We start from the raw sequence: 24435 nt of genomic DNA, 5'->3' as shown, positions 1-24435 counted from the left end.
GCTTTAAATCCTGTACTCTGAGACTTATTCACTTGTTTCTTCTTCTTCTTTCCTCTCGGTTTAGAAGTAGAACCATTTTCAAGATAGTGAATTTGAGAATTGTGACGAAATAATCCTTCTCCGCTTGAAGTTCTGTTCCCCAATGAATAAATCCTTTTATTCATATTATAGTTCAGGCGGAACTGCTCAAAACTTCTAGGTAGCGTTTGGAGGATCATATCGATCTGAGTTTCCCCATCAATTTCTCCTCCAAGGATCTGTATCTCGTTCAGATAAACCATCATCTTTAGGATATGATCCCTTACAGGAGTACCCTCTTGCATGGTGGCTGTCATTATCTTTCTCATGGCTTCTTGCCTAGAAGCCCTATCCTGATGACCAAAGAGTTCCTTGAGATTGTTCATGATATCATAGGCTGTTGGTAAATCTTGATGCTGATGTTGCAATACATTTGACATTGAAGCCAAAATGTAACACCGCGCTATCTCATCTGCTTTTACCCATTTCCTATGATATTCAATCTCCTCTTGGGTAGATTCACCGGTAGGTGAATCAGGGCACTGCTCAGTCAGTACAAATTTATAGTTTTCGTCCAGGTTCCTTTTCCAATCTATGTAATTAGGTCCAGTAAGTCTATTCTGTTGAAGTATGATGGACAGTGGGTTGAAAGTCATCCTAAGAATCACAAATAACTTTTGGTTAGAACTCTAAATTTAGAATAATATTGATTCCTCAAACAAAACTATTTTAAATTAACCAACACCTCATAACACCATGAATTTTGTATGTCACGTTAGTGTGGACGTATACAAATTCAACATTTGTAAAAGGAGAGTTTTAACCCATTAATTTTATTATCTTGTCAACCTAACTTTTTGACAAATAAAATTAATAGTTGGTATTATTTGGTCACACAAATAATAGCAGTGACTCCGATGGGGAGGATACTATTAGATGTGTCTAAGTGTATACCATTACTTGACACTAAGTCCATTAATAAGATTATGCCCCTTCCGTTGGGGAAGATCACACGCTTTTAATTAACTTCCTATAGTCATCCAAAAATGGAAGTTTGTTCTAGTGATCCACAAACAAGCTCATCCGTTATGGAGGAAGGCACTCAGAGCCAACGCGCAAGCTTGTTTGCATCACTTACAAACCAGTAATGGAGACCATGGGATTTACTTAAAAATCCCTCTCCCACTTAGTTATTTATAAATGAGGAATTTTAACTATGCTAGTCTACTAAGCATGTAAACTAACACATACACACAACACAATATAAAAGCAATAAATAGAAAATCTAATTTTCAACTATTATGGCTTTTATCTCTAGTTGTCCTCCGTGTGTTGTCATCCCAAGCTGCTGCCATATTTGGCCACCGCCACCGGGTCTATGCATCCATCTTGCTCCTAGTTCCGCTGCGCCTCTGGTCCTTAGAAGGTTCCACGCTTTGCAAGATTCGATCCGCGACATAAATAGAATTTTACATTTTTGATCCTATATTCCATAAAAGGAATGTACATGTATCTAGATCAAAAATAAAATCCTAATAAAACTAAATACAGCTCCTGCTGTATTTTAATACAATCATGCACACACAGATAAATGCCCTTGACATGTCCAAGGGTCCAATCACACACATAATAACTAAAAGTCATAATAGTTGGATCCTGCATCCACAAAGTTAGCACATCCTACTATTAACCTGCCTAAATTATGTATGACATGTGCATAATTAACTTAATACCACACAGAGGCAAAACCCTAGCTCTGATACCAATTGTTGGTTGCTACTCGGAAAACCTAGAGGTTCCACTGTACAAAAATTTTGTACAAATGTCTGAACCTTTTCCTAGCTACCATGTGTTCTTTTAAATTAAATTTTGGATCGCCTGCGGAACTTAACACGTTTGATCCAAAACTTAATCTATTCGTTCTTTTAGGTTTTGATTTGGGTCTCCTGCGGAACTTAACACGTTCGACCCAAATCACCTTAAGTTATTAATTCCATTAAATATTAATTTCCATAATCGGTTCCCAGTACTGACGTGGCGAGGCACATGCCCTTCTTGGATATGGGAGCAACCACCACCGACTAGACAAAACCTTTTATAGAAAGCTAATATTTAATTTCCTAAAATAACTTTAGGTTAACCGAAAAGAACAATCAAATCACAAGGAAAAGAAAAAACAAAAGAACACAATATCGAAAAACATATTCGAAATTCTAGAATCATAAGCCTCTTGTATTTGGTATTTTTCCAAAAATAACTAGTATGATGCGGAAAGAACAATTACTAGTTATACCTTTTAGAAAGACCTCTTGATCTTCTACCGTATTCCTCTTCTAACCTCGGACGTTGTGTGGGCAACGATCTTCCGAGATGAGAAACCACCAACCACCTTCTTCTCCTCCTAGCTAGGTTCGGCCACAAAGAAGCTTTACCAAGGATGAAGAACAAAACAACAACCAAGCTCCAAGAGATGCAAGCTTTCTCTCCTTCTTCTTCTTCTTCTCCAAGTAGTATCCGGCCACCACGAGAACTCCAAGAGGGATGAAGTATTCGGCCACCACAAGAGGAAGAGAGGGAGAAGATGATAGCCGGCCACAACACCAAGGAAAAGAGGGAGAGAAAATAATAGAGGTTGTTTTGTGAAGGCACCCTCACCCCTTCTTTTATATTCCTTGGCCTAGGCAAATTAGGAAATTTAATTACAATAACATTTCCTTAATTCCCTTGACATGATTTAATTGAGAAAAATAAAATAATATTTCCCCAATTAATCTCTAATGGCCGACCACCTCATGTAGAGCAAATAGGATAATTTTAATCAACAATTAAAACTTCCTTATTTGTCTTTGGAAATTTTTAAAAAATAAAATTTCCTTTTAAAATCTCTTCATGGTTGATAAAAAGAAATTTCCATAATTTTAATTTTATCAACATGTGAATAATTTTAAAGAGAAAATAAAACATCTCACCAATCTACAAATAAGGAAAGAGATCTAATCTCTTTCTTTAATCTTTTATAGATCTTTTACAAGAGAGATATTTTAATTTAATTCTATTTAATAAATTATTTCTTCCACATAATAAAAATTAAAATTAAAATTCTTTTTTAATTTAATTTGGCCGGCCCCCACTAGCTTGGGTTCAAGCTAGGGCCGGCCACCCCAATTTATACCTAGGCCGGCCCTAGCTTGGTTCCCAAGCTAGCTTGGTCGGCCCCCTATTGGTGGGTATAGAAGGTGGGTATAGTACTCTATAAATAAGAGGCTACGATAGGGACTGAGAGGAGGAATTGGTTTTGGTCTCCCGATAAAATTAAGCATCCCGTGTTCGCCCCGAACACACAACTTAATTTTATCAATAATAATTTATTCCACTAGAGAACTATTATTGAACTACCGCACCAATCCCAAATTATATTTTTGGGCTCCTTCTTATTATGAGTGTGTTAGTCTCCCTGTGTTTAAGATATCGAATGTCCACTAATTAAGTGAATTACTGACAACTCATTTAATTAATATCTTAGTCCAAGAGTAGTACCACTCAACCTTATCGTCATGTCGGACTAAGTCCACCTGCAGGGTTTAACATGACAATCTTTATGAGCTTCTCTTGAGGGCATTATCAACCTAGTATCTCTAGGACACAGTTTCCTTCTATAATCAACAACACACACTATAAGTGTTACCATTTCCCAATTTATCAGGCTTATTGATTCATCGAACTAAATCTCACCCATTGATAAATTAAAGAAATAAATATCAAATATATGTGCTTGTTATTATATTAGGATTAAGAGCACACACTTCTATAATAACCGAGGTCTTTGTTTCTTTATAAAGTCAGTATAAAAGAAACGACCTCAAATGGTCCTACTCAATACACTCTGAGTGTACTAGTGTAATTATACAGTCAAGATAAACTGATACCTAATTACACTACGACCTTCTAATGGTTTGTTCCTTTCCATTTTGGTCACGAGCTATTGTTTATAATTTATAAGGTACTGATAACATTATCTTCTGCATGTGACACCACATACTATGTTATCTACAATATAAATTAATTGAACAACTACAACTAAATGTAGACAATTTAACCAAATATGATTCTTTATTCATAATGAATGTTTACAAAGCTTAGGCTTTCAGTATACACTCCAACACATGTATTTCTGCGAGTTTCACCCACGAAAGGGGTGAAAAGATTTGGCCTCAGAGGTAAGCTAGCTCCACGGTACATTGGCCCTTTCGAGATCTTGGAGAGGATCGGAGCGGTAGCTTACCGGTTAGCACTACCACCGTCCCTGGCAGACATCCACGATGTATTCCACGTATCTATGCTGAGGAGATATGTACCCGATCTGACACATGTGCTGGCAGATATCTCAGTTCCGGTTCAGCCTGACGTCACTTATGAGGAGATTCCGGTACGGATTTTAGACCGGAAGGAGCGTCAGTTGCGGAACAAGACTATTCGGCTGGTTAAAGTCGGATGGCAGCATCATTCGGACGAGGAGGCTACTTGGGAGCTCGAGGATACTATCCGAGCTCGATATCCCCATCTTTTCACTTAAGGTATGTGATTTAATTTACCGTTCAGCAGTTATACTCTTTACCTGTTGTTAGTATTTGCTGATGGTAGATAAAGAAATTTGGGGACCAAATTTTTTATTAGTGGGGGAGAATGTAAAATATCGAAAATAGACGAATATTAATAAGAGAATTTTCCGAAATTTTTGGATTTTTTTCAGGAATTTTTCGGAGCTCGTACGGACAAGTTAACGGGGATGAAAACGGAGCCCGGAAAAGCCTGTTTAGGCTACCCCTCTTTAAAGAGGAAAAGTTTTATTTTTATTTTTATTTTCTTATTTATTTCCTCTCGTCACTGTGCTTCCTCCCCTGCGTGCCGAGCCGCCCGACGCCTTCTCCTCTTTGCCCTAACCGCCGGCCACGGCAGTTTCCTCCTTTTTCTATCTCTTCTTCGTTTCCCTTCCTTTGTGCCCTAGCATCTCCGCCACCGCCTCCCGATTTCCTTTCCCCCTCCTTTGGTTCGACGAGCCACAGCCGACCGACGCGCCTCCCTTCTTCCTCCCTGTCCAAGCGCCGGCGACGCTCGAGCACAACCGAGCAGAGACCTTTCTCTGCCCTAGCCTCTCCACCGCCGCACGTCGCCGCCCTCTGTGCCCTAGCGCCGCCGCCGACCACTGCGCATCCACGACCGGTTGTCTCCAACTGGAAATTGACACCTCCGGCTTCTCTTCTCCCAAGCGCCGGAGCTCGATCTCTTCCTCTCTCCCGTGCCCTAGCTAGCCACCGGCACCCGTCGCCTCTCGCCGTGGAGATCTCAGATTTGCTGCCCCCTTTTTGTCAGCAAGTTTTGGCCGGAAGAGGGAGTATCAAGCCCTCTCTTGATCAGCCCCGGTTCTCCACTGCCGAGCCCTCTTCCCATCTGCTAAACGTCGACGCCAGGCAAGCTTCTGTTCCCCATCCTTTCCTCTCTTCCGGCAGAGCAGAGCCATCGACTCCCTGTTCTTGAGCCGTGCCTTAGCACAGTAGCCGGATCCTTGATCACCTCCGACCAGTGGAAAGGAAGAGGTAAGATGATTAGGTTGATGCATTCATGATCACCAGCTTGATCTCACCTTGAACTGAACAGTAGGGAAAGATTTGCAGCAGGAATTGTGTACTGTGGGGAGTTCATGGTTTTGGCAGCAACCCATTCAGCATTCCCTTGTTCCAGCAGCAATCAACCTTAATCGGACAGCAACTCTTTAATTCCAGCATCTTCTTGTTCTTGAATAAAGCTGTGGAACTTGAGGTAAGGTAAGGGTTTTGATCTTCGTGGTAGATGATTGTTAGTTCTGTTAGCAAAAATTATTAACTTGGATTCATGTGTAGGTTTTAATGTAATCGAGTAGTGGAATGATTAGGGTTTTACCCTAAATTAATTTAGAAGATTTTATTTAGCTATTCGTTTAAATTTGTAGCTAAATAAAAATGTACATTATATGGTTGATACAGGACTTTGACGCGAGACGAGTATCTCGATTATCGGATTGGACCTTTTCGATTGGAGGCGGGTACTTTTGATTTTATGTCTTTGATATGCATAGTAGTGAATTTAACAAATAGTAATAATTATGTTTATTATTTTGTTTCGGTTAGTCACTACCCACTACCTGTTACATGCTTGGTTGATTGCTTGTTTTGCATCTCATGTTATTGCTTACCTGATTATTCATGATTAGGGGTAGTGATATAACCATGCTTCACCATGTTCAGGACCTAGGTGTGATACCTTATCTGATTTGTGTACCCTTGATATGATTTATTGACTATGGTGCACATCATATATGTATATAGATTGGTTCAGTATATTACCATGCTTAGTGTCATGCACCATTCGCATGATTGCATGTTGAGTGATAGATTGCTCCATTATTATCGAGCACATTGCCAGTTTCATCACTGTTCGGTGCTCCGTTGTTGACGCTCATGGGTAGCGTGACGCAACGTGGTAGCACGTCAGTTTGCTCGTTCGGTGCTCCGTTGGTCCGCTCATGGGTAGTGTGATTGCAGTGTGGTAGCACGTCGAGACCCCTCCCCGTCATCGTGTACCGGGAGATGAGAGCATTGCGCTCCCCCATTTATGATTTGGGGTAGGAGTATGTGTGTACTCCGACAGCATCCCGTCCACTCGGTCACTCATCAGGAGTAGTGATGCAGAGTGCACGGTTGTCACAGCCCTACCCACTCGGTCCCACCATTGGGTGTGAGATGGCTGACTGGCGTTAGGGGTGACCATGACTGCATTGACATTATACACATTGATGCATTTATTTCTTGTGATTGTGTTTGCTGCATTTATTTGCTGCATATTGGTTGGATGCCCATGCTTGACATGCATACAGGATTTCTATACCTCTTGGACTGTTTATCCTTGTACCAGGTCCTGGTTAGTACATTATACTCCTGTTCATTTCAGATTGCATTTACCTTTATTATGTCAGGAGATTGTACGCATGATTAGTGCTAGATGTTACTTCCTTACTATGTATATCAGTTGTTACCCGCTGAGCGTTGGACTCACCCCCGCCTCCGTTATTATTTTCAGGTTGATGCTGTCAGGAGAGAGAGTTCCAGTTGCTAGTCCCCTGCAGACCACGAGAGCTTATTGATCTTTTGGTTTTTTTTTCTTCTTTACTAGACTATGTTTTGAACTTGTTATGTTTTGGATACTTTGGATCTTGTATGGATTGTTTTACTTGTGGATGACTTTTATTTGGATTTGCTTTTACTACATGCCTGCCTATATGGCAGAAGAGGTAAGTTGGTTTTATCGTCGGATTTGAGCTTTACGAGTGTAGTGGAGTAGGATATCAGATTTGCGTTTTATGAGTGTAGTTGAGTAGGGTGGATTTTGAGTCTTCTTAGCATTTCTTATTAAACTGCGTGGTTGTGTCAGCTAGAGGCTGAAATTGATATAAATTGCATGGATATATGTGTGATTGTTTGTCTATTGTTGTTATTATTCCAGCCGCATGTGACTGAGGTATATGGTGATTGTAGAAAGTTTCAAATTGTCCGCCATACGGGGGGAGATGCTGCCGAAATTTCTTCGGACAGGGACTCCTCTGGGGCGTGACAACAGAGGTAGTGTGTAAGGTATATAAACATTTCAAAAAAAATAAACCAATGTCTAAATACCGACAATGAGAGTATATCCCAACATAAGTAAGCATATCAGCATAAGTGAACAACAACAGTAAGTAAGCAATAACAACATCTGTAAAACAGTAGCAGCCAAAGCAAGTATAATAACAACGTATGCACGGATGGTCACCCGCTCACCTCTCTGCACCACAACCCCTGTATGGTCGAGAGGCCGGATCGATGACAACTACACCACTCAAAGGTCGTCACTTCTCTCAAGTGACCGAGTGGACAGGTGCTGAGTAGCTAACTAGCTACACAGCGAAGGGGGTCCCTGCTGCTTGCAACTCCAGCTACCACTACCCACAAATGGCCAAGCGCGACAGGACAGGACAAGCAACATCAACTCCAGCTACCACTTTGTCGTGTGGCCGAGGATGTGGCCTTGGTCAACGACTCTCTCGACCGCAAGGGAGAATTTGTCGTTGACATGTATGCAATGATATGATGCGCATAATACAACAGTCATTATATATATATATATATATATATATATATATATAAACAAGAATCAGATATGTTACATGAAGTCAGCATGCTCAATACAGAACAAAAATAAACAACAATCAAAATATGCAAATATAGTATTTAGTATCTGCTACGTATCATGGATAATAACGAGAGACTGTATAGATATGGAAACAAATATCTCAATGATCGAGTGGAAATATTAAACATAGGAAAAATAAGAATTAAAGTTGAAAGCAATTAATGTTAAACAAGAAAATTTAGTATAAAAATAATAAAATGAATAATCTATTTATAGAGTTGGTTGAAATAACAATATGTTATTCATAACTATTAATAAAAAATAATCAAATAATTTTAACCATTAAAAAATAAATAAAAGTTATGAAGGGTTATATATATATATATATATATTTGATCCTGTCAGGAACATGAGAAGACAGAACTGTGGAAATGGCGTAGCTGGAATGCTGACTGCATCTCGTATCTCTATGACTCGGATGGTGAGTTGTCTTCTGTATTGACCAAGTCATCATAGGGTCTCTGGTCAACAGTACTTGTAGCCAGCGATCCGGTTACCCCGGTCCCTGATACCCCGATGCTCGAGGTGGGTGTCACGAATATATAATCAGTCAAATAATAGTAGAACAACGAAATAAATATATGATAAGTACAGTGATGTACCCTGGCCTCGGGGGCACCCTTGGATGGATCGGTGAGTTGGTCGTTATGCTGAGCGAGTCGTAGCGGCCCTGAAGGGTAGATGAGTGTGAGTCAGCTGAGGAGCGGGATCTGGAGGTGACGATATGAAGTCCAGTGCAGTTTGGATCCAAAAGACGGCATGTAGGCCAAAATATGACAACGACACCTAGGCATGCCTTGTGGAGCAATGGAGGCGGTGTCGGCAGTGGGAGGTGCTGGCAGAGGCGTGCCTTCGGTTGTGGCAGAAGAAAACCAACCTCCGACGAGGCGACGAGAGACGCCCAAGGCATCTGCGGTGGCGACATTAGTGACAAGGGTCGCGTTAGAGGCCCTAGCGACGGAGAAGAGGAGGAGGTGTGCCCCTTCGTCTACAACAATAATGTCGATGCTGCCAGCCATCCTTGTGCGTGGGCGTGAGGCGGTGGCAGCGCTGGCATGAGAGAGGAAATCGGAGGAGAGGGAGGCGTAATGCTCATTCGGGTGTATGACTCTGGCTGTTGCCTCGGCGAACAGCCAGAGAGGGAGGGGGAGAGGAGAAACGGTTGGCGTCGATGAGGAGAGGCACCTGAGAGGGAGAGAAGGGGAGGAGAACAGTGGCTGGGGTGAGAGAGAGAGGTGGCGGCCAAAACCCTTACCCAGCGGCCCCCTTTTTTCCACACGATGAACAATAGCACATAAATACCAAAATCCTTTACTTGTGAAAAGATCAAAATACCCCTCTTCTTCTCCATAATTCTCTTTGGGCTGCATCAATATATATTGAACCGACGGTTCAAATCATCGATTCTCATTGAAATTGATAATTCTCACATTTTTCAAACAATTAATATTGCTTGGTCTTCTTATTTATTTGTTCGGTAAAAGACTAACAAACTATTGAAAGGCATGCAAAAATTCACATAAACTACTGGCGCTAGACCAAGCGATAGACGTAGGGCGGCATGTAGGCAAAATCCGTTGGAGCCCCCGCGCTCCCTGCCGCCGGGGCGGCGGCAACCAATGCACCGGCGTTTGAGCTGATTCTGGGAACTACAGACGTACTCGTAGCCTGTAAAGTCTCCATGCCCAGTTGCTCCGCTCTGCTCACCGCCTCCGCTCGTATTTGCACCAGCGCTGTCCGCAACTTATCAAGCTCCGGAAGGCCCAGCTCCTCCAGGTCCTCGTTCAACAGGTCCGCCACAGGGCCCCAAGGCCGCCGCAGCACCTCTTCGAGTTCCTCCTTCCTCCTCCTCTCCGCCTCGAGTTGCTCCCTGAGCTCCGACTCCTGGCGGCAGAGCGCGTGAATCACGGGGTGGACGAAGGGGTGCGGTGGCAGAAGGCAGCTAGGAGGAGGAGAAGGCCGGCAAGAGAAGCGGTCGAGGATGGAGTCGACGGAGGGGTGGCCGTAGGAGAAGGGCTTGCCGCTAGGGGAGAAGACGACGACGGCGAGTTGGGCGCCGCAGAGGAGGGAGAGCTCGTTGGCCTTCTTGAAGAGGCTGGCGCGGCGTTTGCAGAAGCACACCTGCCGCGCTTCTTCCTTCTCAATCCTCTTGATCTCGATCTTCCGCTTCCCGTTGCTCGTCTTCTTCCTTGCGCCGCTCATCTTCTTCAACACTACTGCAAATTTTGAGGGGATAGATAAATTAAGTAAACTGATTTGAATATATATACAGATGTTGGCCATGATACTACTAATTAAGGGCTTCCAAAATTAGTAATGAATATTCTAATCTAATTTAATCGAGATTAGATTAGAGGATTTCATTACATAAAAGGTTTAAGATATCTAATCAAAAGACAAATCTAATCAAAGATCTGAATTGAATTCCAACGGACGATTCTATTCCTAATTAATCTAGGATTGCTTTTTACGATAATAGATTAATGTTTATAATCTTTTAATTTACAAATTCAAATTCGTCATCCTTTTAACTAGGTAATTTCCATTTAAACTTGCTTAATTGTTCTTCTTCTGCAAAAAAATAGTTTCCAAAATTTAATCTCCTCTTGCCCTACTTTGTACCCACGATAATTTCCCAAAATGCGTATTTACTATTTTAGATTTCCCAAAAGGCGCACACAATGTTGCGATGGGCCAAAAGGCTATCTTTATTCCACTTTTACCCCTTTTTGTTGTCTCACTCGGTTCCCGTTTTCTCTCATAGCCACATTTTAAAAAAGAATTATTAAAAAAAAACCTTCGTTGGTTTGGATGTACGTGATAACTCTCTCCACGAGAAAAGCAGATATTTCTCTCTCTGATCGAGCAAAGATCTCTTTCAGGTCGTCAAAAGAAATCTCCTTGTCTCGTCGTCGAAAATCTCAGAAGCCGAAACTCTACACATAGGTCATCTTGTAGGGTCGTACATAAGATTTTGATGACCTAAATCGAGCTTAAAAAAATATGTCCCTCCCTTACAATATCTTATTACTATTTTAACTTAAAAATTCATTTACAGTTCAAATCAAAATATAGAAGTCAAAAGTCTTGCCTCATTTCAATACCAAAATCAATAAACCCATAATCCAAATTTCTAAAAGGATAAATAATATCAATGTCATATGCTACAAATTATGTAACAATATGAAGTAAACATTATAAATTACTATATGCATCTCTTGCCTCAAACTATAGACATTTTGAAGCAAGTTCCACTAGCTTTGTAACATCCTCATTAGCATATTGCCAATCCAGGGATGAAGTCATTATCATCAACATGCTCTTTCCTCTTATCAAATCCAGTGTCTGACAAGAGACAACAAAAATTCAGTTTGGTCATAATCAAATAGTATTAGACTGGTAAACAGTAAATTGTCAAACAATCAAATATATAAGGAAAACAACTTGAGATTTATTTATAAACATAAGTATTAAGAAATACAAATAAAATTGAACTAATTGCAATGTGCACAAAGAACTACTGAGCTACAAAGATAAAATAGACCACTATCATTAAGAAAAATTAGGTAAGATAATAATAAACATATAAATATCAAAATGTAAAATAAAATGCACTAATGAAAATTTAATGGTAAAATAGATTTAAGCCTAAAAAAATAATGTAAAATAGTATTTACAATGATCTATCATAAATGTATTTAATTATAAGTAAAGAATTTCAAATGTAACAAACAAACAAATTTAATGACGCAAACTAATCTAATCGAATTGGATGGAGTTAATAGGAATGAAGCAAGAGTAGGAGCATAGCAGAAGAGAAGAAGAATAATTGGCCTTGCTTAATTGCTTTTGTCTCCCTTTCATGATCTCAACTTTTCCCTTGATTTTGTAACCGCACAAAACATTAAACACACAACGCTTTAAAAGCAAGAGAACTAATGCCGCAAGCAAGAGCAGCGAGCCAGCGAAGTTGATCGGAAACAAAAATTGGACAGATCGAACAGAGTTATATAAACTTACCAAAATAGAAGATGAATCGAAGATACTGCCATCGTCGGCCGTGTAGGAGACGAGCACCCTTGAAGAGTAGAAGCTTAGTACTGATGATGAGGGAGGGCCGGAAGTAGAAAATGATCCCCATTGCCCCACGCTAGAGGCGACAGCGCGGAAGAAGTGGAAGGGGACAAGGAGGTTGGCGGAGGAGAAGATTGAAGAGAGGAAGGGAAGGCCGGGCCCGGGATTGACGGAAAGGGCGAAGCCAGCGGAGGGCACGACGGAGCCCTCAAGGACAGCGTCTGATCCAACAATAAGTATCTCGACGAGTCGGCGTCGGTTGCTCACGACAAAATTAGGATGGAATTGAAATTTTGGACCCCTCTCAAAAATGGGCCTGAGGCGAGCGCCTCATGTGCCTCACCTTAGGTCCGGACCTGACTGCGAGTTTGTGGTGTGGCCTTAACTCACTTCGTCTCGCTGCTACAAGCTCGCAACGACCATTATTTTGATCTTTGAGATTGGGATTCACAATCAAAGTTCATTATTCTTGTAGTCAATGTTTTTTATCAAGTTTGAAAAGATTATTTTGCCTGATTTTGGATGGATGAAAAACTGTGTCAAAATAATTCGTGGATGAATTTAAACTCTGTCCGTCAATTATTTTTTAATAGGTGAATGAATAAAAGTGTTTCAATTCTCATGCAATTCATCTTTTTTTTTTTTTTAATTTCCTTTTTATATTTAATTCATAGTTCACAGTAAACAGAGGATAAATTCAGTCTCTTGAGAGATAGACGGTTGACATTAAACTAAATTTTCAATCAAAAGCAAACAAATAAGTGATAATTCATAAGGAACAAAACAACAATAATAATAATAATCACATTTCATATTGCATCACGTCAAAAATCTTAACAAAACAAAATGTTAGGAACTTAAGTTGATGGCTGGAAGGGAGAGATGATGAGTCGCAGTGAGGGGAGTGAGTAGTATTTTTCTTGTGAAGTTAGTTTATACTCTTAATAGCTTAGTAAGGTCAATTGCAATAGATTTGTGTAACAAAAATGAGAGGAAAAAAAACCAATGCTAACATGCTAATTAATGTGGTCGGCAAATTTTTTTTCTTCTATTGCACTATGATTTTTTAACGACTCATTTCTTAAAGTCCACTAGCAGGCAATTTGAGTTAGAAGATTTAGAATAAGATTACACCAGATAGAGTTGAGAATATAAATACAATAAGTTATGTCAATCCTAAATCGCTCTCCTTACCATTTCTTTTATAGCTTTCCAATGTCTTTAGTTCTATTGTTCTATTATTAATCATCCGATTGGATCAGTCGTCAGTCAACTATTTTCCCATTACAACATTTTCAGTCTATCAATAGTTGTCCTAGCTAGTACTTCCCGGTGGTCAAGTATGTCCTATATAATAATCTTTGTTAGTCACATTAATTATTTTTAGATTATTAGTTCAGTCCTATGAAAGATTTTTATCAGCTATCAGAATAAATCAGGAAGCACATGTGACAATCAGTCCAGAAGCTCAGTATCTTTTGATTGTACCTTATATTTGGAGAAAAAATTCCTACAAATACGTTATAGCTGGGATTCGAACCGCAGATGCCTGGATGATAACTTGGATGTCCTATCGCGGTACTATAGCCGATAAATGATAATCCCAGTTAGCTTCATTAATATCCCTAAGGGTGATCGGCCCGATCCCACGAAAGTTTTCATCTGCCACTAGGATAAATCGAGAAGCGCACACGATGATCAGCTCAGAAGTACAGTATCCTTTGGTCGCGTCCCCTATTTGAAAGAAAAATTCCTATAAAATATGTTATAACTGGGGATCAAATTATGGATACCTAGGTGATAATATGATCAAATATTTCCTATAGCTCTTAGATCATCTATAGTTATCTTTCATAGATACTCTCCCCTCGGATGGGTCTAGTAGCTAGCACATGAGGTGTTGCCATCAATGAGGTCTGGGGTTCGAATCTATGCAAAACCGAGGTAAATGATTCCCTTATGTGCTAGTTACTATTCCAAAGGCTAGTAGCCACCCATGATTTACCTCCTCCGTGTTGGCCCTGGGACGGATTGACAGGAGCGCTGGGGACGAGCGTATTCATCTTTTGCCACTAATCTATTGTTATCTTTCAACTTTGTCAAATTAACTATTATCTTTATATTTTTTTTCTACGTCAACAATCGAGTAAAATTCACTCAGTCAACTGACTATTAGTTTTGTATCTAGTCAACTTAGCCACGAGTATAAACATTTTAATTATTGGTTCATCAACTTAAGTTGATTGCTTAGCTGACTATTAGTCTGGTATCTAGTCAATTTAGCCACACGTATAAACATTTTAATTATTGGTCTATCAACTTAGTTGATTGTTGAGCTGACTCAATGATTTACTGACTAAAGATTATCTTCGGTCGACGATAAAAATCTTATTAGTCGAGTTTATTGTAGGATCGAACTCGACTTTAAATGAGAGAGGGGGAGGGGTTGATAGTAAAACAACTGAATAACTGAAATAGAAATTACTTAAATTGATTCTATTTCAATCAAGTAAAGTAGCATAGTAGAAATAAAAATTACTTAAATTGATTCAATCAAGTAAAATAAGACAATATAAACATGTAATAGATTTAGTTAACAATTTAAGCATGAAAGTAGTTGACCAATCACACTAGAAATAGATACACGTAATAATAATAATAATATGATTCTTATTTCTAAATTTCTTCTACGTGGAGAAACTTTACAGAAAAAAATATAAAAAATAAGCACAATAATAAAACGAGGCAACACAACATAAATGAAAATGCACTTTAGGTGTTGCCGAACAGAAGTGAAGCACAAGTCGCAGTGCATTGCAACACTAAAGGTAAGAGAGCACAAGAGTATGAGCATAAGAGAATGTGTGAATAAGTAATTAAGTGATTTCCAAACTCGGCCTTGAAACTCCTCCGATCGCCTTGAGACTTCTTGGTCGCCTATATCAGAGCTAATGTGGCTACAAAGTTTATCGGTGAGATAATGATAAAGAAGCTCTCTGATCGATTAGACACCCTTTGATCGCCTGGACAAGGCTCAAACCTCATCTTAATTTGACTCGCTTGGATTGTTGATAATGTTATCCCCGATTGCTTAGAAACTGCCCCCATCGCTCATATTCTCCGGTTGCCTGGACCCAATATGGTCGTCCCAAAATCCTTTTATGGAGTGTTATCACTAGTCAGTCACCCTTGGACTCCATCCGGTTGTCTGGAACTATTGAACATGCTTCTCTATAGTGGTTACACGTAAGAGTATGATACATAATTTAAAGTTACGGATCTAGATACTCAACCTTCAGCTGACTCATCTAGACTGAGTTGTCAAGCCATAACTCCCATGCTGCTTTCACTTGGACTTGTTTGCTAAGCCTTCAGCTCCCAGTTGTCTCCACCTGGACTTGATTCACCTAGCACCTAGCTAGCTAGGACTTTGTCTGCCAAGGCTTACCACTTGGACTTGATTCACCTAGTCTACATCTAGGAATTTGTTTATCAAACCTTAATCACTTGTACTTGATTCACCTAGCTAGTCTTCAACTAGGAATTTCATCGGCTAAGCATTTACCACTTGGACTTTATTCACCTAGTCTCAAGCTAAGAATTTCTTACTTGGTCTCAACCAAGACTTAGCGCATGCGTAACTCCCAATCAGGTCTTCAGATGTCTAGTTCCAGTAAGACTTAGTCACTACCTAGTACTTAATCAGGACTTTAACATGTGTCAAGTAATCTATACCTGCATATTTGACATAATTGATTAGATCACAACTAACTTAATTTTAACCTTAGTCATACATTAAAACTCTGGATTAAATATTATGCACCCAGCACCAATATCTATGCCAAAGTTGAAGACTACCTTTTCCTAAATACAACTCTTTCAACTCTTAGCTCACTTAAGAGTTTACCATACAACTCATCTTTGCCATGAAGCTTTCTCCCATTAGGTTACTCATCTCTCGTTGAATCTTTATTTTGTTTCATATATCATCATTTACTTCTTCATCTACATAGTTCGGCTCCTTCAATTAATATGCACCTTGATCCTTCTCGTCTTATGATCTTTTGAATGTCTCATAACATTCTTCTTTAATCTCAAGTGGATCTTGAACTATCTTCTCATCTTATGATCTTTTAAATATCTCATAACATTCTTCTTTAATCTCAAGTGGATCTTGAACTATCTTCTCATCTTATGATCTTTTGAATATCTCATAACATTCTTCTTTGATCTCTATTGGATCATGAGCTACCAAGCCATCATCCAGTGTTGATGTGTATTTCAACAAAGCTGCTATACAACTTTATACGCATAGATGCAATTATAATTTTAACTTAAACGATTTACTCAAATATCAAAACTTAAAATCAAATAACACAATTTCATTGGCACAAAATACATAAATACATAATTATGGTATCATAGGGATTTCTGTGATTAGAGAAGGATGTGAATAGAGTAGCACACAACTAATTAGAGAATTTAGGATATTAAGGTTTTGTCAAAGTTAACTAATTTCTCATAAACTATTTTGTTTAAAATAAACTTATCTAGACTTTCTGCTTTCACTAATGGAGCAATAAACACTATCATACTTAGGGAACTTGAAGGAAAATACAAGATAAAAGGTATGCACCCAAAACTATATAATGAACAATTGAAGTTATTAAAAAGAGATTTATTGGTTTATACTTGATGAGATGAATCAGGAGGCATATCTATTCTGTTTCATAATTCTATTTTAGACTATCTTAGAAATTTCACTAGTCCATTCTTCACCAAATTAAAAGATTCGGAGATCTTAAACTTCTTCTAAATTATTTGTAAAACATCATGAATCACTACGAAAGTAATACATTAAGAGGTTGTGATAATAGATTGTGCATGATTATTTGAGAAATTAATGTTTTTTTAATATTAGGTAGAGAGTGTAAATCTAAAATGTAATTTATACATACCCAAAAAAGTTGATTTCTAAAATATTTATTATTAATGAGATTCAAATTTTGATCCTCTATAACATGTTTGATATGAACCAAATTGAGAATCTCAATATTCACTAAACAATTCATAATGAGTTGACTAGTTCACATAAATATAAGTGTTTGGCAAGAGAGGGTAGGTGGGTGTTTGGTAAGATATATCGGACCCTAAATTTGTATATTATATATTATGCTAAAAAATTTGGTATAAAAAAAATTATATCTATACTACATTGAAAGTTCGGTATATTGAATTTTTAATATATCAAATTTTTGGTATGGTATAATTTTTATACCGTTTATATTAAAATTTCAATATCTGTACAGTGTATGTGACATATCAATACTAAATCTCACATCGATACTGATAAAAAACTTGATACGGTATACTATCGTATTGAAATTTTTAGTATACCAATAATATCGGTATGATTCGATATATTTTAATACGGTATATATGGTATACTAAAATTTTAATTTTTTTTACCCTTTTAAATTGGAGAGAAAGGAAAAGATTTGGATGAAAAAGTGAAAAAAATATTGTTTGGAATTTTTTTTATATAAACGAAAAGAAAGTGAGCGATAGAAAAATTTTCCCTTTATAATTAAAATATTCCCACTCAAAAAATGGAAGAAAATGGGAGAAATTTTGTTGGAAGAAAAAAATGATTATTTTTCTTTTCTTTCCTTAACTATCAAATAAAACACATATCATTTCTCTTCTTTTCCGTACTCTACCCACCCTTCCTTTTTTTTTAACTTCTTTTCTTTTACCTTCCAACTAAGCCTAATAATCCCTTATTTTTATTACTTTTTTTTTTTGTCAACAATATTTATGTAAACTCATCGATCAAATCACATAAGCAAGTTATTTTATTAATATTTAATAAATTATTTATTTTGATTAAGATGATCAAATCAATAACTAATTTCTAAACGTCAATTTTTTCCCCTTATTAAAGAATTACCAAGAAATCGGAACTAGATCACATCCTATTTAACAGAATACCTAAATTACTACCTCTAATAATAATAATAATAATAATAATAATAATAATAATAGAAACATGTCCAAATTTGTGCTATAAAAACCCTATCCCTCTTGAACTCCTCCATCTCTCTCGCGCTCTCTCGTCTCAGTCGGCCTTCGATATAGTGGAGGCGATCGCGCCTTCGACCATCTTTGGCTTGCTATTTCGCTTCTGCTCAGTTTCTGGTAATTCTTGTCTCTGAAAGATACGATCTTTTCGTGCTTTTTCCAGGATCGAGATAGCGTTTATTCTTCTTTGGATTCGAGATACGATTCCTCTTTTTGGTTCCATGGACGGATTTGGTTTCCTTCTTGGGAAGGGAATTCAACCAAAATTCTTTGGATTGTAGAATTCGTCTTTGTATTACTTTTAAATTTAAGGTACCTTGTTAATTGTGTTTTCCTTTTCTTTTCAAGGATCAAGGTTCTAGCGGGATCTTTCCTTGTTAATTGAGATATCTACAAGCTGATGATCGAATTTTTCCTATTTTGGATTTTGGTTGCCATCTAATTGGTCTTGTTATGTTACTTCAGAATTGGTTTCCACAGATCGTTTTATATGTATGGTATTCTTCTGTACTAATATCGTTCTATATTCCATCAAAATATAAAACTCGCTTTTATTTGTGCTCAATTTCGTCCTTTTTTTTTTTAAAAAAAACAATGTGATAATTACTTAAATTTTCTATAGCTTTTCCCCCTGTCATGATGGTGGATTCTTGACTACTATTGTAATTGTAGGTATTACAGAGATATCTGGGATCTGCCTCTTGATTTTGCGTCACCAAAAATCAGAGGAGAAAAAGTAAGTTCTTCGATTCTGAATGGCGCAAGAGAGTTGGAAAAAGGATACTGAATAAACTGACTGCGAAACCCTGAAGTCCCCATTTTATGTGCAAACAAATGTGGGTTTTTTGGAACTGCCATGAACAATAACCTCTGCTCCAAATGCTACAAGGATATTGCCATGAAACATGAGTCGATGGTTTCTTCCCCTATAACAGAAGTGGAGAAACCGCAGATTGTTCCATCTTCTGTGCAGATCAACCACACTGAAGGTTTGAGTAAAGTGGATGGGCCAAGTGAGCCCAAGGTTGTCGATGATCAACTGAAGGGATTGTTGAAGAAGCAACCGGCTAACCGATGTGCCCAATGCCAGAAAAAGATAGGTCTAATTGGTTTCAAATGCCGGTGTGGCGGTGCATTCTGTTCCTCTCATAGGTACTCTGAGGCACATGAATGCTCTTTCGACTACAAGGCTGCTGGCCGAGTGGTGTTAGCCAAAGAGAATCCTGTTGTGATGGCTAAGAAGTTGGAGAAAATTTGAAATCATAGTTGTTCTTGAGTGGGGATACAAAGGCATGTTCCGATGCGAATTAGATAGCCAAGTCTTTATAAAAGTGAATATTGAAGTACTTTATTCTTCGAATTGAAGATGCTGGCATGCTTTTATGATGTAAAAAGAAACTTCATCAAATGTATGGGTTTAACCCTGTTTAAGTCTTATGGGGCATGATAGTGTAGATAGTTTTTAAAGATAAGTGTGATTAGAAAGATCCTATGTTATTTATATATAACATAGGATTATGATTGTATGTATTTAACAAGTTTTTGAGTATACAATTTCTAATTTCCAACAAATTGCACGCTGAAATATCTATTTCCTTTGTGGGGGTTTGCATGATTTCATGGATGAAAAAGCTTGGTCTCAAGTAAATTACTTCTTGTTATTTATTTGTATGAGTTTTCAACATTTTAGAGTTCTAAGTGTATGTTATATCTAAAGTCATAGAGTTCTAAGTGTATGTTATATCTAAAGTCATGGATATAAAGAAGTTCATTATTTTGGTAGCCAATTTTTTGTTTTTTTTTTTAACCAAGAACGAAAAGATTATTTTGTCGGATTTTATATGGTAAAATGGACCATCTCCTGATCCATAAAAAATGTACCAGAGGATTCGGTCTCATGGTTGAGCAGTATTTTTCTTGTAAAGTTAGTTTCTACTTCTAATAACTTAGTAAGGTCAATTGCAATAGATTTGCAATGCTAGCATGCTAAGTAATCCGATTCAGAACCCTCTTTCCTCCTATTACACTGTTTATGAATTTTCAACTAGTCATTTCTCAAAGTCCACTAGCTTTTCTCTTTCTAGGACTCCTTCTGTGAATAATATATATTACAATCTTTTTTACAACACAACAATTGGAGCTAGAAATTTTAGGCTAAGATTACACAAGATAGAGTTGAGAATGCAAATACAAATAAATTTAAATGTCAATCCTAAATTGTTCCCTTGTTAATCAATATATTGGATCCACCATCAGTCAATTACTTTTCTCATTACAACATTTTTAATTTTTCAATAACTACTTTAGTCTCTCTCCAATAACCTTTAGGTCATCCAACAATCGTCCTTCAACTTTGTTAGATCAATGATTACCTTTAACTCTTCTACTATAATTGAAAATATTAGTTGACTGATTTAAGATTAGTCTGACTAATTCAACCGTGAATATAAATATTCTATTTATTGGTATATCAACTTAAATTGATTGTCTAGTCAACTCAATCACCAATTGACTAAAAACTATCTTCAATCAACGAGAGTCATCCTACTAGCCAAGTTTTTACCTAAGTTGAAGACTACATTTTCCTATATTCAATTCTCTCAGTCCTTAGCTCACTTAAAAGTTTACCTTACAGGTTACAACTCATGTTCGCCATGAAGTTATTTCTTACTCACAATCCCTTAGTTGTCCTATTGTCTTTTGAATGTCCTGTAAGGGCATCCACAACGCTACATCATTATAACATCCACCACCTCATCAAAAAGTATGAGTCCACTGTCACATACTTATTATAACATTTTTTTTTCACCCACATTACTTTTAACATTAATATTTATTATTTATGGGTCCCACAATCTACTCAATATCATATTAAATAAATACATTTTAAAATATTTAAATTATTATTGTTATTTTTAATAATAATCTTACTTTTAAAAATATAATTTTATTGTTTTTCAAAAATAATAATATTTTTTTAATATATTTATTAAATAAAATAGATATTTGTGAGAAAACGAAATTACAAAATTGGGGAAAACAAAATTACAACTAAACCACTAAAATTACAAAGTTGGGAAAATGAAATTACAACTGAGTGGCTAAAATTACAAAGTTGAGAAAATAAAATTTATTTTAAATTACCATGTAATTATGAAATTGAAAGCAACAATAACTTAAATAAACCACACTATGATGAAATTAAAAATAATATGAAATACTAATTCTCGGATTATTGTTGTATTGCCCCAGATATGCTCAACTAAGTCGACGCGAAGTTGGTGATGAACTTGAGTGTCACGTAACTCAGAATTTGTTCGAAGATAATCCTAAAATTCTTGGTTTGAGCCATGGACAGGTTATGCAGGTTCGTCACCTTCATCATTGTACCAATTTGTCACGTAACCTCCCTCATCCTCAATGATCATGTTATGCAAACTAATGCATGCTAGTATGATTTGTTTTAACTTTTTCCTATATCAATAATGAGTTGGACCTCTGACAATCGTCCATCAAGATTGAAGCACCCTAAATGCCCATTCAACATCTTTTCTTATAGACTCTTGTATTTCCTTAAACAACTTTCTCTTGGGATCTTCCGGGCAAGGAAAATCCTTAACGAAAGTAGCCCACTAGGGATATATTCCATCTGTTAGATAATAACCCTTCATATATGTAGTGTCGTTTGTCGTGAAATTAAGCTCTGGCGCATTTCTTTGCAAAACGTTGTTGAATATGGGAGATTCATATAACACGTTAATATCGTTACGTGAACCGGCGACCCTAAAGAATACATGTCATATCTACAAGTCATGAGACGCGACCGCTTCAAGTACGATTGTTGGTGACTCATGCCCCCTCGTAAATTGACCTTTCCAAGCAACTGGATAATTTTTTCATTTCCAATGCATACAATCAAGGCTACCCAACATGCCAGGGAAGCCGTGTCTCTCATCATGCATTTGAAGAAGACGTTGAATATCATCAGTATTTGACCTTCTCAAGTACCTATCACCAAATATTTCAACCACGTATTTGCAGAACTTGAAAAGCCACCTGATGACAGTTGATTCACCCATATGTAGGTACTTGTCAAGGTGGTCAGTGAGGACTCCGTAAGCCAGTCAATGAATTACAGCGGTGCATTTTTGTTGTGGTGACAACCCTTTTCTTCACACAACATCGTCTCTATGTTGAAAAAATGCTGAATGATTCTCTAATGCATTCAGTATGTGGCAGAATAACTCTCTTCGCATTTGAAATCGTCTTCGAAATATTTCATCGTGATACACCAGGTTTATAGAGAAATAGTCATTGACAAGCCTCTCATGTCCGACTTCACGATTTCTTCGGATGAACTTTCTTCTTCTGCGTGTGTCCCCTCTCTGATATGCTTCCATAAGTTGTTGGTGTTGTTGAAGAACCAATAACATCAATTCTTCACCTGGATCATAAGCTTGCTCATCGATTTCAACATGGACTTCATCATCTTCGCTTGTCGAGCTGGAACTTGAGCTAGAGCTGCCTGTAGAATGAGACATTTTTGGAAGAAACACGTTATAGTCGAATGAAAATCTCATAGCACAATGTGTCTTTATATATTGTTTTTTTTCATGCAACAGCTAGTTTGCAACGGTTAGCTTGCAACAGCTAGTTTATAATGGCTAGTTTGCAACGCCTAGTTTGTAATGCCTAGTTTGCAATAGCTATTTTCTAACACCTAGTTTCCAACAACTAGTTTACAACGACTATTTTGTAAAATTATAATAATTGAAAATCACATTAATCGAAATGAGAAATACAATAATTAAAAATTACAATCACTTGAAAATACAATAATGCTAGAAAATGAACGTTGAGTAAACAATTTAGATATTCCATCTCGACCTAATATCCTGGCATAGACATTCATGTATGATAAACTGCTCCTTTGTCATCTGTGAGGTGTCTTTGTTCAATATTTCGTACTCCTTTAACTTCAAATAACGATTCTTAGCTTTAGATTTGGACAAGGTAGCTTTTGCCTTAATCTCCTCTACTTCAAATTGTTTTTGTTTCAGATCGACTTCGGACTTCTTCACGCTTGTGCACTCAGTGAACTTTGCGAAAATATTGTTGTAGTTTAGTGTTAGATCCTCCATGGTCGATTTTACTTTGTGTTTTCCCTTTCTTTTTGTTGCTTTCTATCCCATTGGACGAGTATCTTCATCATCCAGGTCTATACTCACATCTTGGTTGGAGGAGGTGTTGCGTGCTCCCAACTCTGAGATCGTCATCTTATTTGTGGCCACAAAGTGATCAACAGACTCTGGAGTAAACATTGGATGATTTTTGACAATTCTCCACACATGCTCAAAATTGAATGCAGCGCCATTATTTTCGGATCGATATTTTTTGTACACAAACCTCAATATATCTTCATCACTATGACCACTTCGATAGGAACTGTAAACACTATTGTAATTTGCGTTGAATCGATATCCCTTCTTTTGGACTGTATTGTACCACTATGATCGTATAACATTTGCACTTCTAGTGTTTGAACCTAGGGGGCGATTCTCGTTGTATTAGTTTGCAACACGCCCCCAAAAAGCATTCACCTTTTGATCATTGCTGATTATTGGATCATCGCTGATAGTGACAAAACTTTTCGCTAAGACCTTATCTTCAACCTTTGTCCAACTTGAATGCTTTCTTGTACCCTTAGTACTTGAAACCGTTTTTCAAAATTGATCACCTCAATTGGGAATTCACGGTCGGAAAGTTGAGTCTCTGGGACAAAAGTCGGAGTTGCAGGTTCATTCGATATCGGAGGAGTGAAAGACATACCAGTTGTATGCGGGGTACCATATCCATGAACAACCAGCGACGTAAAATACAGATGACTTATGTTTTGCCAATATTCGGCTGGAGTGGTTGATATGGACTTCGAGAGGCATAATTTGGATGATTCATAGAATTTCCAAAACCTTAGAAATTTTGAAGATTTTGTGGAGGAAA

The 24435-nt window shown here is 37.6% G+C and overlaps 1 protein-coding gene and 1 pseudogene across 1 annotated transcript; one reads left to right on the top strand and one right to left on the bottom strand.

The window, feature by feature from the left end:
* Positions 1-9813: 9813 nt before the first annotated feature.
* On the bottom strand, positions 9814-10482 carry LOC122050658 (agamous-like MADS-box protein AGL61). The gene has a single exon (XM_042611550.1). The coding sequence runs from the start codon at positions 10480-10482 to the stop codon at positions 9814-9816; it is 669 nt and encodes a 222-aa protein (XP_042467484.1).
* An 8625-nt stretch (positions 10483-19107) lies between these two features.
* LOC122054037 lies at positions 19108-19996 on the top strand (annotated as a pseudogene).
* The last annotated feature ends 4439 nt before the right edge of the window (positions 19997-24435 follow it).

Source organism: Zingiber officinale, chromosome 3A, assembly GCF_018446385.1.
Source record: "Zingiber officinale cultivar Zhangliang chromosome 3A, Zo_v1.1, whole genome shotgun sequence".
Lineage (NCBI taxonomy): Eukaryota > Viridiplantae > Streptophyta > Magnoliopsida > Zingiberales > Zingiberaceae > Zingiber > Zingiber officinale.
The sequence above is the reverse complement of the archived record's forward strand: the minus strand, read 5'-3'. Positions and strand labels throughout refer to the sequence as shown.